Raw genomic sequence first — 14,627 nt, 5'->3', positions numbered from 1 at the left:
CAAAGCCCACACGCACCAAAAACACCCAGAAAATCTTCCCCCTCACCAAAGCAAGAGCAGATGGCGATAGCCAGGACATGGGGTTGGAATCACCGTGGCTGGGACGTGGGGCTGGACCGGGACAACTTTAGGCATGCAGAGACTGAGCTGGACTGCAAAGGTTGGCCAAGCTGCACTCAGAACAAGGTTTAGGCAGAGAAAAGCTGAGGGACAGCAGGGCTGAAAATGTTCCCCTGGTCCCTGGTGGGGAAGCTCCTGAGCAGGCCAAACCAGCAGTGTTGTGTCCCAGGTACAGAGAGAAGATTCCTGTCTTGTTACCTGGCAAGTCCCATTATTAGAGGGGCAAATAAAGGCAATCACAAGAAATCTACCATCAGTAAGTCAAGCTTCAGCTTAGACAGAAGGAGTTAATTTACAGCCACTCCAAGCTTTGATATCTTAAACCTTTTCAGTGTCTGGACAAGATGAGGAATAAGCACAGACAGTGTCAGACTCTGTGATCGGGAGGACAAAACACTGCAAACAGCTGTGCCTAATTTTAGCATCTGTTGGTTCTGTTTCTCCAGCACTTGTGGAGGGTGGGGGGTGGCCCCGTCACTCCTGGCTTATTACAGACCCAGCCAGAAGGAAAGGAGACGAGTGTTGAATCACACTCCGGGGATTAGCTCACGGGAGAGAGCGAGGAGCAGCACAGCACCGCTGACCAGGAATGGCAGCCGTGCCCTGCCGCAGGTTATCGCACACGGATCCACAGGGAGGGGTGGAGCTGTCCATGGAGGTGATGAACCCCTTGTGAACATTTATCGCGGGGGGGGGGGGGGGCACAAAGTTGGGTCAGACACAGCCCCACATCCACCTCCCACACCCTGAGCCTTCCTGCTTGTTGAGCCAGCCCGTGGCACTCACACACAATGTGCTCCCAGGCAGGGTCACCTCAAGCTCCTCCTGGACATGTGGCCAACCACGCACTGGGCTGGCTCCTCAGGAGAGGGGTGGCAACTTCAGAGGGCCCCCAACTCTTCTCCCCCACCCCAGCACTCAAACAGCCTCTCCATTCCGAGGGAAAGGCCTCAGCTGCCACCCCCAAACCCCAGGCGCGGTGCTCGCAGCCTCCCCGCAGAGCCGGAGCCCAGCGGGTCACCTTGGACCTTTCCGAAGGAGCGTGGCACTGGCAGGTGGAGCGGAGCGCTCGGCTCCATGCGAGCGCGGCTGCTGCCACCGCCAGGCTGAACGGGAACAGTGAGGATAAAACCTGCGGCAACTCCGCCAGGTGACCCGGTTTGCAGCCAGAAACTCGGGCATTCCTTCCCCTGTGCACCCCCGGCGCTCTCCTCCTCGGTCTGGGTTATGGAGACAGACCCCGTGCCCTCAGGCTGTTCCTCCGGCGCTGGAATTGCGCAGCCTAAGGAGGCGAGATCCTCGGGAAACCTGCGGCTGCTGGGACACGGCTGGGATGCTCGGCTCAGGTCACCTGGAGCAGCCAGGGCCGGTCATTAAACGCCCGCTCTGCAGGTAACGAGTGCTCGCAGCGCCGAGGCAGCCGCAGACATCAGAGGAGCTGATAAAGCTCATCTGAGTGATAACGATTTTGTCTCCAGTTATTTTTGTGCAGCTGGGAACAAGTGGCTACAGTCAGCGCCTTGCCAGCTGGGGAGAGAGCAGCAGTTCTGCATCGTCGGGAATGGAAACACAGCCAGCTCAGCCCCCCACCACGCTCCCTGGTTTCTTCTCCTCGCTGGCAGAACTTGTCATGGGCTGACCGAGACGGCACCAAGTGACATCTCAGGGTGACAGGTGAAGATGCAAAGTGAGGAGTGGTAAAGAGCAGGGTTCTCCTGCAGACACAGCTTGAGGAAAAGATTCAAGCCTCGTCTCCCTCAACAACATCTCCGTGTGCTGGCTGGGTTTAAATCCCTTTACAGAAGCCAGAGGCCTTTTCCCGTTGGGCAGAGCACACCTGAAGGCAGAGCAGCCAGAGGTGATGATCTCCCTCCAGCACCTGCAGGCCCCAGAGCATTGCCAGCATGGACCCGTGTCACCCTTTCCTCATGGGCTGCATCTCTGTGCCTTTGGGAAGCCTTGAGCTGGAGGTGAATCAGGGCTTACAGTTCCTCACAAAGCAGCAACAGCTGAGCCTCATCCTTGGCCTCCCCAGCTGCAGCCAAGCAACTCCCAGTTTGCACTGGAAAAGGCAGAGGCAGATGCAGCCAAGCACTGGTTACCTGGGCAGATCTGCAGGAGGGGGCTGCTCCTCCTGAGCCAGCAGCCTCACCAGACCCAGCCAATATTGGCCAAACCATGTTTTCATCTTTGGTTTGCCAGTGCCAAGGAAAGAGCAGCCCTGGTAGTCCGGAAGGAAGCTCCATGTATCTCTTTGCACTCCATCCCATAGAATCAGAATGGTTTGGGTTGGAAGGGACCTTAAAATGCATCTCATTCCACCCCCCTACCACGGGCAGGGATGACATTCACTATCCTGGCTTGCTCAGGGTCCCATCCAACCTGGCCTTGGACACTTGCAGGGATGGGGCAGCCACAGCTCCTCTGTGCCAGGGCCTCACCACCCTCACAGGGAACGATTTCTTCCCATCATCAGCTGCCCCTCCTGAGGAGATTCTGCACCTGTCTCCACATCCCCTTCTGATCCGGGGGCTTTGGATCCATCCACAGCAGTTCCTTCCATCCCACTTTTTCCAGAGACTCTCAAAATCCCTGCTGTTGTTCCTGCCGTGCTGGCCATTATGCAAGTTCGGCTGTCTTAACTCGCTGCTGAGCATACAAGTGGGGCTGACATTTATTTAATCCTCATAGTAATGTTGACTGTGTACTTACTGAAACACCTCATGCTTATGGAAGACATTTGTTTCCAAGCAGCTTATGCTAAATTGCAGTGATATAAAGGAAACACTTATCCAATATTGACATTCACTGACTGGCAGCAGACTGCTTGAATACTCATTTATGCCGGGGTGGGAGGGGGACGGGACGACAAGCACCTGACAGGGATTCAGGCCCTTCCTTCCTGATCTTGTAACAACTTAGGTGATACTAGGTTAACGATAACCTGCCCAAAATGCAGGTGCGACTCCAAACCCTGTGGCTTCTCCCACTCACTCCCAGCTCATACTGGACCCACAGCACAAAGACTGACCCCTCATCCACGAGGAAGTTTGAGGAAGTTCATTCCTCCCACCATCGGTGCATATTTCACCCGTAATTAGCAGGGCTCCTCTCGCCTGCAGCGCGTGTCCTGCTGGGCAGAGCTCCTCAGAAAAGCCACATTATCGAACGCTGTCTCCGTTTCTATTTCCCCTCCCACAACGCTGGGGTTGCTCACCCAGAAGGCTCCTGAAATGTTCAGCTTTAGGTGCTGCCGCATCCGCCCAGACCCGGCCCAGCCAGGCAGGGGGTTCACCACTGCCTTTGCCTCGTGTCATATTGAGAATGACAACCCCAGAGCCCAGACCGTAAATCCAGCAGCCCTTAGGAGGTGAACCAGCCACCACATGACCACACACACGCGAAACCTGCGCGGCAATCCCACCCAATGCAAAGTAATTGGAAACAAAAGACAGCATCTATTATCCGAGCTGAAAGTCTGACCTGCCTGCATCAATGGTTAATGAGCAGCAGTTATGGCAAAGCCCTCAAAAACCAATTACATCCTGCTCCACCCCAAATGCAGCAGACCAAAAGCTGCTGTAGCTTTCGTTGCGAGTGGGGGCGTTGAATGAACACATTAAGACAAGATCTTATCCCCAAGTTAGCATCTGAATTTAACAATGCGAGCGTTCCACCTCCCACTTCTCCAGCATGTGACACTACCCGAGGCAGGACGCCCAGAGCCCATCGCTCACAGGCACTAAAAGCACATTTAGATTTTAAGCTGTTTAACGCAACCCAGTAAAAGGAAGAGCCGTGTAACAGCCAAGTGACCCCCAGCTCCTTCTGCTCCACTTTGGAGGCTACTGCTGCCACCAGGGAAAGGCAAGCACTTGAGTGTGGGTCTTGCCAGCGAGGCAATGAATAAACAGGCTCGGCGACACTCAAAGGGCATATTGAACCAGGACATCTGTTAGGCCACCTTTTCCAAGACCAAATCCCAGCATTTTCTCCGTCCTACCACAAGGCACAGCTCAGAAATGGATACTTTGCTCTTCCCCCTTCCAGCGCTCTGGAGTACAGACGTGCCCTGAGGTGCAGTGAAGTGGTGGAATGGAAACCCACGAGTTCTGAGCAGCATCAGGATCCTGCTGCTCAACCTTTGCCTGGAAAGACGAGCACAGGTTTTAAACTTTATTTCTCCCCAGCCAAGAAATCCTGCACATCTCCTGGCATGTTTGAAATTAATACTGGGTTCCCACATCCTCACAAGAACCGGGCCATGTGCCAGCCCTGGAGGCAGGGCAGGCCGCCTCAAAAAGTCACAGCTCCAGCAAAAGCCTTAAATCTCAGCAAATAAGAGACTGATTTACAACCAATTTGTTTCACTACCTATTGATTTATAAAATAAGGTTGTACACGGTGACTGTGGCTGTGTCGCTCTCTCTGTCCAGAGGTAGCTCTCAATGAAGCCAAAGGAAAGACTTGTATTGCTCCTGAACAGAAGATAAATTAGGGCCTTCAGCAATTGTTGGTATAAATTTGCTTTTAAATAAATAAATAAATAAATAGAAGCTGTTTAATCCTACTGGAAGGATTCTGAAGTGATGTAAAGCCAGTTCTCCAGCAGCATTTCCCCTGCACACAGCGTGCTGAGGAGCTGGAGCACTGTACAAACTTGCAAAGCCAATCATTAAATCAGAGGTTTGGAGCAGCCACACTCTCCATCACAGGCTGCTCACAGGAAGAAAACAGTTTATTCAAAGCCCTTGATCCTCAGCCAACTCACAACCTAAGGGGCACATTGGCCTCTCCCCCCTTTATTTACAGCTACAAAAGAAAGAAGAGCACGGAGCTTTTTTATCCCAACATTTGCAGTCCGACTACAGAGCGGCTGGGAGCTGGTGACACGCGGTGCTGGGAACCTGTCAGGGATTTCTGGGCACGTTCTGACTCCAGTTGGTGTCCCCTAAACCAACAGGAAAGCACAGAAATAATCGACATCAGCCCAAGATGTGCTGTGCATAAAGTGCCCGGGCACCTCCGCGTAACCTTGGAAGGGGGAGGCTGGTGGGGATGCAGCGTTGGCTCCAAGGAGAAAAATCTGCCCTGCTCCCCTCCCTCTGGCACAGGGCACCTGAGCAAAACCCCAGCTCCTCCCTCCCGTGCTTTTCTGAGAGCTGAAACCTTGCAAGAAAAGCTGATTTGAGCAAAGTCATCAGTGGTCCTCACGCAGCTCTCACTGCAGGAGGTGCAGATGGGAGACAGGAAACCTACACTGTGTTAAAACACCCGTTGGAGGAGGCAATCCTACACCACTCCTCCTCTGGGACAGCACAGACTGGACACCACCAGCTCTAACGTGAGGCTTATTTCAGTTTCCTTCCCATGCAGCTCAGCTGTGAACGCACTGCCCCTGCCAAACCTGCACCTCTCCACCAGCAGCACCTCACAGAGCACCTTTCCAAACCATCTCTGTCTTCTACTCAACCATTTTCAGTTCACAGAACATCCTGAGGTTGCAGAACATCCTTGGGCTGCAGGAGCTCTTCCTCGCCATCATTTTTAAAGCTCACCGGTGCTTCCACTCCTTGTGCTTCCCAAGCAGCTCCCGGTGCTGACACTCACCTGCAGGTTTAGGGAACAGCCCAACACACTTCCCTTGCAAAGCTGCCCTGCTCTCCACATGGCAGGAGGAGCGAATGTGGAAGAGGGACCACAGCCACAGATGTCCAGGTTTTTCACTAACAGACTCGTGGTAGTCAGACATAGAAACCCCCCAAATGCCCCAGCTCTTGCACACACACTCCCAGCACCCCAAACCTTGCATTTTTCCTCCCCATCACCCACTAACCACCCCCAAGATGTGAAAATCCTCATCTCTCGAGCCTAACCAGTGCTGGTGGGTGGAATTGGCCTGGTTTCTCTCATCAGCATAATTTCACCCTTCTCCACCTGGGGGCTGCAGCCGAGCCAGTGGGAAGTTGAGCCACTGCTGCTGATAAGGGGCCCCTCTGACAGAAGATTGTAAAGCATTTGCTTCCAGGGAGGAACCAAGTGAACTGTGAAGGAGAAAAACATACCCTGCAACACCCAGAGAACTCGGTATTCATCACCCTGAGGGAAAGCAAACATGCCTTTGGAAAGAGAGCCCCAGACAGGCAGAAATCTTCCCATCCAAGGTAAATTTAAGATGCTGCCAAATCCAGCTGGTACAGGCCAGTGAGAGGAGGAGGTGGCTGTGGGTGCATCTTCAGTGGTGCTCCTCCCCACAACCCCACCTCCCACAGCCAAGACACCTTCCCCAGTTGCTTCCAGCCTCCCTCAGTTTGGCTGGCACTGGAGCAGGGAAGGGAAGGGTGAGTTCTTCCCAAGAAGCAGTTCCATGGCAGCAGCAATTCCTTCCCACCAAGGGGCACCACGCATCCCCATCTCCGCAGGAGGCAAACTGTGCTGGGACTTTCTCTCCCTTCCACCAAAGGCGTGGCCCTGACAGCTTTGAGGGGGTGGAAAGTGAGTGGTACCAGGGAAAAACCTGGAGCAGCGACCTATGCCCTCTCAGAAAGAGCCAGCACAGGCTGCTTCAGACCATTTACAAGGGGAAAAGGCAGAGGATGCTCCAGGGAAGGCAATTTGTTGTGCCCAGGTCCCCTGGAGCAGTGAGCTGTGGGACAGATCCTCCTCCCTCGCAGGCTGAGCCATGCCTGGGCTGTCCAGGTGCAGCACAGCCCCAGACAGGAGCAAAAAGCAGCTTCCTCCTCCTGCAAGCTCCATCGGGAGCCCAAGCTCCAGCCTGCACGGGCTGCAGGAACAGCAGGATGCCAGGATATCACCGGGACGCCCATGAAGTACAAACCCAAGGGCACAGGTGTACAAATCCCGTGATGGAAAACATCCCTTTGGGGAGGTTTAGGATTAGGAGATTTTTTTTTTAAAGTAGTGTCCAGACCACGGATCCCAAGTGGGGCTTTCACCAGAGGTGATCCTTCCAGCCCTGCTGTCCTTGGCTCAGGGGAATTTAATTATGGCAAATCCCTTCAAGCCACTTTGGCAAGGAAACACAGCCCTGCCTGCCCCTTGCCCACAAAAAGGAGCTCCTGAAACTCCTGAAGTCCCTTGAAACGACTTTTGGCCCACCAGCTCCTCCTGAGCGAGGCAGGGATGCCCTGTGCCTGCCCATCCTCACATCTTAGGGACACCTTTGCCATGGCCAGCGAGTGCCACCACATCTGGACACGCCACAGCGGCTGCTCGAGGGGAGGCAAACACAACATGTGCTGCAAAAATCAGCTTCAGCACCTCCAGCCAGGCCTTTCCTCCCCCACAGCGCCATGTGGCTGAAGGAACCCTGTGCATTAAGTCCCTGTAGGGATCCTTTGCACGGTTGCACCCCAACGGGAAGAGCCACGGTGCTGCCGACAGCGCCTTTGTCGCGTACGGAGAGCGGCAACTCCACAGAAACGCTCTTGGCTCATCCTGTGGGAGAAAACAGCGGAAAAAACGCTCTGCAAGGCACTCACTGTGCCTCCGAAGCCGGCATGAATAAGCAGGTACCAGATGCACGATCCTGCTGGAACAGGCAGCAGACAAATCAGCCGAGCTCAGGCAGCAGAGCCGAGGAGCCGCCGTGGCTTCCCAACACGAGCGCTATTAAAAAGTCCATTAACCCACACTGAAATCATGGCTGCAAAAAAAGGAAGGAGAGCGGGGAGAACCCAACAAATCCCGTCTGGATCCCGCACACAAACTTCTAGCCCCGCTAGCAAACTGGCATTTGACCCGCAGGGAGGGACCGGATCCGCGGGAGCAGGGAGGGATGTGCGAAGGCCGGGAGCAGCTTCCAGATCGCTGCTCTGCCCGGCCCCGCCGCTGCCCTGCTGTACCAGCGAGAGTTCAGATTTGTTCAGCCAGAAACCCACACGGAGGACACAGTGGGTTTCTTTTGTGCAGCAGCAAAGGCAAATGCAAACACAGCTTTCTCCCCGAAGGAATATTAGTACAAGCAGAGGGCGAGGGGAAGAGAAAAGGGGAAGGGAGGACAGTATAGGAGTCCAACATCGCATCCGAGCCCAGGAAAAGAAGAGGGAAGCACAAGCAGGAGCACAGACACCACAAACACAGCGTCCCTGCTCGGGGAATAGGGTGAAACCCAGCATATGGTGGGGGATGTTCAGCAATAATGTCTGGCTGAGCAAAAAACCAGCTGCCCGTGGAGAAGCACTACTCTCTCCAAAAGTTTTATCCTTCATTTAATCAACAGATGGACGGGCTGCGTGGGTTTGGGGTTTTTTTATCCCTTTTTTCTTTTTTTCCCCAAGCATCCCCAAGCCGTACCCTCACAAAAGCTGGCGTGGGGACCACGGCGGCGTGACACAGATGGGATTTGACACCGGCGTTGGGAGGGGATGAGCAGCACAGAGGCGAAGCCGGGGTCTGGCTGCAGCTCAGCGTCCTCCACAGGTGACAGACAGTCCAGGGAGCAGGCACACAGCAGCACGTCAGACACAGCTTCCCAAAACGCACCCCTTTCCCAAATCCTTCTTTATTTTTTTGATTTTTTGGGTGGGAATCAAGCAGGTTGTAAAGTTGCGGGGTGAATTCCTGCGGATTCCCACGCTCCTGCCCTCGCTCCCGTGCTGTGGGGAGGTGGGATGGGGCGGTGACACCCCCGCGGGGTGCCCACCTCCCTCCGGCTGGCTGCATGGGAAGCAACTCTCCTTCCCTGCACCCCCCCAGGCGCAAATCGCTCCCTACCCCGGCTCCACGGCCGCAGGCTCCTGTCCCCGAGCTGGAGCCGCTGCCGCCAGCCCGAGCGGCTCCTCCGCTGCCACCGAAACTGAGCATCCATCGCCCTCCTGCACCGGGGGAAGCACCGGGCGGCGATGGGGGCGAGGGGGGGAGGAGGGGGGCTGTTGCTCAGCCAAGCCGTGTTTGCACACAAACACGATCCAATTAACCGGGCTGGAACAGAAAACACTCATTTGCATGCTAAAGATTTTCCCTTTTTTTTTTTTTAAGGAAAGAAAGGTAAGCTGCCTCGGCGGCGAAAACTCCGCAATCCTCCCTCTCCGCCCCGCACCCTTCTCCCCTCGCAACCCACCCACCCCAAGCCGAGGACCCCCCCCCCCCCCGGCTCCTCCCGTCCGCCCCTCTCGCAAAGTCCGGGGTCCTACCGTGGCTGAGCAGGAAGCACCCGAGCAGGAGGAGGAGGAGGTCTGCCTGGAAAGCGCTCATTCCTCAGGGTGGGCTCGGCGCCGGGGTCGGGGCTCCGCTGCCGCTGCCGGCGGGGGCTTCAGGCCGCCGCCCGCCGGCTCCGCTCGCGCGGCTCCATCGCCGCCCCCCCAGCTCCTCCCCCGGCAGCGCTGCCTTCACTGGCGGAGCCTCGGCGGCGCAGCCCGGCTTTTGGAGCGGGGGGGGGGGAGGGGAGGGAGGCAAAGTGCCGGGGAAAGGGGGAGTAACTTGCGCGCAGCGGGGGGACGGCGATGGCTCAGCGCGGGGCGGAATATTTGTGCATCACCCCCCCTCCCCAAAGCTCTCCGCGCCGAGGGGTGGGGGGTTAAGGTGGGGTGGGGGGGGGGGGGTTCCAGCTCCTGCCTCAGCTGTGCGGGAGGAAGGGATGCTCGCCTCCCTCGCGGCGCTGCCGCCGCCCCAACGGGGCAGCTAAAGCAGGAGCGCGAACACCTGCGCGGCTTTTGCGCCTAAATTTAAGGGGGGGAGGGGGTTGCCCATCGGTCACGGCAGCTCTGGACTCCTCCTCACCTCCCTGCGGGGCAGCCCATGCCTTCCCCTGAAAGGAGACGGGGACAGCCAGAGCCTCATCCTGAAATACAGGGGAATATTCCCAAAATCCCGGGAAAAGAGAGGGGGAATAGCGTGTGTATGTGGTTCCCCCCCCGCAGATAAATTACATCCAACAACCTCCCACAAGTCCAGAGGGAGCTGGAAATGGGGGAGGGGGGGGCTCTGGAAGACCCCAGAGCTGCACCCTCATTTTCTCCAGGAGGGGAGCTCTTCACTCATCCATAAAAGCACACATGGGAGCTGGGAGTAAAAAATAAAAATAACCACCCCCCACCCCCCAAATAAAGTTTTGCTTGTAAGGGGGTCCCTGTGCAAGCACTTCCCGCTGTCATTTTGCAGGGTTGGGGCAAGGTGCAAAAGGGCCTTTTCTCTCCTTTAATCACCCTTTTTATCCTTTTAGGGTGGGTTTTTTTCCCCTTCTGTAATTTCATTTTCACCCAGCTAGAGTTTGGGAGCGGAGCAGAGGTGCCCAAAAATCAAATGCAAGCAATAAAATCATTGCTTCCCACCACACTTGGTGTGGCTACTGTTGCCAAAGCCTCCCTCATCACCAGTCTGAGGGGGATGTGGGGATGGCTGAGGCAATTATTAATCCAAAATGAGAAAGTAATTACAGCTGTGGACTCTTAATTACTGCAAGGTGAGTTTGAAAGAAAGGCTGCACAGCTCTCCCTGCTGTTCCGGGGCTTCCTGCTTACCTTGGTAGGACCACGGCTAAACCATGGCTACAGCATGGCTACCAGCCCTGGTTTGGCTAAAAAAAGGATAACTTTCCAAAATCCAGTTGTGCTAACAAGCTAAACTGGTGCCAGGTGGTTAAACCTGGCTTAGGAGCAGCGCTGAGCTGAGCTTCATTGATTGAAACGCAAGCACCGCACGCAGGCTCCGCTCTCAGCGCGGGGGAGTCGCCCTGCAAATAAAGAGCTTTTATTATTATTTTAGCCTGCATCCCTAAGGAAATCAAGCTTATTTGGGTTTGTCCACATGTGCTGGTTTGCCCATCCCTGCCTGCTCGTGTCCCTGGCAAAAGTGGGGCTGGCTGCTTGGAACTGTCCTATCCCTGCATTTGCCCACTCCAAGGGACAGTGGCACTCCCGGAGTGCATTTTCCACCAGTGCATCACCTCCAGCCCTGGCAGGGATTCTGGCCGTGGCCTCAGCCGCAGTGGTGTCCCCGTGCCTGGCAGGTTACAGGTGGTGCATTTTTGGGTGTATTTTTTCTGGCAGCAGCACTGATTTAAATGTGCGTGGAATAAATTGCTCGGTGCCTGATTTCAGCGGGAATTAGATTTCTAAATAATTCCAAGGCTCTCCCTGTTGTGTTTCAGTTTATTCTGTAAAATGTTGTTTGCTTGCAGACGAGGGGTACTAATGTATATTAAGGCTGCTACACAAGTCAGACTTTCCTGTGAAGCTTCAAAACACCATTAACATTTGCATGGCAATTTCTTCTTTTCCTTTCACAAAAAATATTATTCCTTGCCTGCATCCAAAACAGCAGAATTTTTAACTTCCAGGAATCATGAATATTTTTCTCTTCCTTTTTTTTTTTTCCCCCCTACTTCTTCTTTCTCCTTCCCAGTGAAAACATTTCAGCTGGAAAATTCTCATCATTGCAATACTGACCTTTGCAAAGGGCTTTAAATCCTTGAGTGGAAGTAGCAGGTAAGTGCGAAGTTTTATTAACTGATTACCTCTGTGGTTTCGACTACATTGGTAGTCAAATTTGATTTAGAGGACCAGGCATGGAAAAAAAAAAATCAGCTTTCCGACATAATTTTGGCTTGCTGCAGCCTGAGCGGTGTCCTGCAAGATCAGCTCCCCTCCACCTGATTCAGGAGAGCAAATCGAGTGCACACTAATTATTAGCTGCTCCTCTCGGATATCTCATTTAAATCTGCTCTGCGTTGTGGAAGGAAATGAATCATTCCAATTAAAGAGCTGGGAAAATCACGGAGCTTGGGGGGGAACAGCCTTTGGGGAGGAATATGAAGCTGGTGTTGGGCGGCTCTGCTCCGGCGGTGGGACTGGGTCGTGTTTGCGGCTGGAAACCCCACGTGGGGTCCCTTTGCACCCCCTGCTCCCAGACCGGGGCGTGGGTGGGGCCACAGCCACGTCTCCCCATGGAATTTGGGGTCACACACCTGCCCTGGGCGGTATCTAATGGCAAAGAGCAATTCCAGAAGCTGGAAAGAGCAGATGCTCAACCTCCCCTTCCTTCTGAACGTCAGTGGGGATAAACCAGGTATATCCCCGTATTCCTGGTTTTTTCCTCCCTTTTTTTGTATTCTACATTGACAAGTGCAGTAGATGTGAAACACCACAGCAGTGAAAGCCCAGACTTTCTCATGCCTTTGCCTCTCTTACTTCCAGGCTATTTACTGAGAAGTATTTACCGGGAAGTGCAAGAAACAAAATGTTCTGAAATGCTGCAGCAAAATGGAGGGGAAAAAAAAAAAGAGAATAATATAAAACATGTAAGCAGCTTGATCAAAATGAAGCAATATTGACAGAAAATGGGATTTTAAGCAGCAGGACAACAGCAACTCAGATGGATTTCATTCTTGTGGTATTACAACGCTAAGCCAAGCACCTGGAAGAGAGAGAGAGAGAGAGAGAGGAAAATAATCACATTTCCCTGGTTTAGAAAATCTTTTCCTTGTCATTTAAAAATACACATGACAAGTGAAAGCTGTGCAGAGTCCTGCTGGAAAAACACGGAGCTGGGACTGGGAGGTTTTCCCTGCTCCCGCTGCAGAGTTTCCCCTTCGTGGCCTTAAGGAAACGCCTCCCTCGTGCCTCAGTTTCCCCTCTGCAGAGCACTGCTCCCCTTTGTCACCTGTTTGCAACACAAACGCTTCCAAGCGTGGGCTGGCTCCTGAATAGAAAGCAAAACAATTGAATACAGGAATGGAGGAAGGAGCAGCTGCCTCTCCCAATAATAGGAGCGAGGCACAGCCCTTGTCCCACGCTGCAGGACCTCGCTGCACTTTTGGGGCTGAGAGGTCATGGAGATGCCAAGGATGTCCTTGGAGATGGCAGGGTGCAGCGAAGCCAGGTTGAAGTTTTGGGGGGGTATTTGGGGCTGTGGTTTTCCTACCAGCAATCCAGGGACATCTGGGCAGGAGGCTGATCTGCCAGGAGGTCACTATTGTCCTGAGGTGCTCTTGGAGAGGGCAGAAAACAGGGAGACTGTTTCACTTGGCCCAGGTAGACAAAGCTGCTTTTCCCTGCAAGAGTGAAGGCATCTGCTTCCCAAAATTCCCCAATTCTGCCGGCTCCTCTGCCCAGGACATGAGAGGAATTCGAGTGTTCCAGCTCTGGCGCTGCCTCGCTTTCCAGAGCAGCCCCAGCCAAAAAGTGCCAGTCCCTTTCCACATCTCCCACCAGATCCTCTTTGGAAACAACCCAGGGAAGCGGATCAGTGGGGAGAGCCTGGGCTCTTTTCCCTCCTTGTCTCCTGTTCCTCCCGGCTGTGTGGAGAGCTGCCAAAGCCCCTCAGCTTGTGCCACTCGATAAAGCTCTTGTACAGCAGGTCTGGGAGCAATATGGGCAGCGAGAGGCAGGGCCTGGGAACAGCCACGGGGAGGGGAAAGAGAAGCTTTGAGGGTTAAAACAAAAAAGAAAAGAGCGTTGATGGCATTCTGGGTTCAGGTGGGGATAGTTCCCTTTGTCTGGGGGGAGCCAGGGGCAGCGGCTGCTGGGAAGGCTGGAGCTGGGTGTCAGGAGCAGGGATGGAATCAGGGCCTCTCCAGCTGCATCACTGCTGCAAGGGATGCCCTGGAGGCTGGAGCAGCGTCCGGCAAACACACAGGGCCTTGTCAAATCCCCCTGGAGCAAACCTGGATGTAGGGACAGACTGGGGAGTGAGGGGCTGGAGAGCAGCGCCACGGGAAGGGACCGGGCAGTTCTGGTGAGGACAAGGTGGCCATGAGTCAGCAGTGCCCTGGCAGCCCAAAGGGCCACCGTGTCCTGGGGACATCAGGCCTGGCCGGGCCAGGGGGGGATTGTCCTGCTCTGCTCTGGGCTGGGGCAGCCTCACCTCCAGCGCTGGGGGCACTTCAGGCACCACAGTGTGAGAAAGATCTAAAGCTGTTAAAAAAGCGTCCAAAGGAGGGACACGGGGATGGGGAAGGGCCTGGAGGGGCCACACGAGGAGCAGCTGAGGGCCCTTGGTTTGTTCAGCTGGGGCAGAGGGGATGAGGGCAGAGCTCAGCGGGGCTGCGGCTCCTCCTGAGGGCAGCTCCGGCCTCTGCTCCCTGGGACAGGGACAGCACCCAGGGAACGGCTGGAGCTCAGGGAAAGGTTCTTCCCCCAGAGGGTGCTGGGCACTGCCCAGGCTCCCCAGGGAATGGGCACGGCCCCGAGGCTGCCAGAGCTGCAGGAGCGTTTGGACAGCGCTGCCAGGGATGCCCAGGGTGGGATTTGGGGGTGTCTGTGCAGGGCCAGGGGCTGCACTGGGTGATCCTGTGGGTCCCTTTCCCACTCAGGATATTCCAAGATCTCTGAATTCCTGCCATGCTTCCCACACCCACCCTGCTCCGCTCACAGCCTCGGGCCATCCCAGCCAGCGCTGGGGACCCTCGATGGATCAAAGGCGCAGTGGTGGCCAAACCCCATCACTGACATGGTTCTTGTTGGGCCCTTCCTAACTTCCCCCAGATCAGTCCCCAGGCTGTTCCCTGGAGGCTTTTTTGCTGCCTTTCATGCAGGTCTTTTAATGCA

The 14,627-nt window shown here is 54.9% G+C and overlaps 1 protein-coding gene across 3 annotated transcripts in view; it reads right to left on the bottom strand.

The window, feature by feature from the left end:
• Nucleotides 1–9,499, bottom strand: part of KIRREL3 (kirre like nephrin family adhesion molecule 3) — a 345,138-nt gene extending 335,639 nt beyond the window's left edge. For 2 of the 3 annotated variants that reach the window (XM_048328586.1, XM_048328587.1), the window contains exon 1: nucleotides 9,276–9,498. In XM_048328586.1, coding sequence (XP_048184543.1) covers nucleotides 9,276–9,336 — 61 coding nt within the window. In that variant the 5' untranslated portion in view covers nucleotides 9,337–9,498. Of the gene's footprint in view, nucleotides 1–9,275 lie in introns of all 3 variants that reach the window. The other variant, XM_048328585.1, reaches the window with a different exon arrangement.
• Between the last annotated feature and the right edge of the window lie 5,128 nt (nucleotides 9,500–14,627).

The sequence above is a fragment of the Corvus hawaiiensis genome, chromosome 25 (assembly GCF_020740725.1).
Source record: "Corvus hawaiiensis isolate bCorHaw1 chromosome 25, bCorHaw1.pri.cur, whole genome shotgun sequence".
In the NCBI taxonomy this organism is placed as follows: Eukaryota; Metazoa; Chordata; class Aves; order Passeriformes; family Corvidae; genus Corvus; species Corvus hawaiiensis.
Note: the sequence above shows the minus strand (reverse complement) of the source record. Positions and strands in the feature narration are given on the sequence as shown.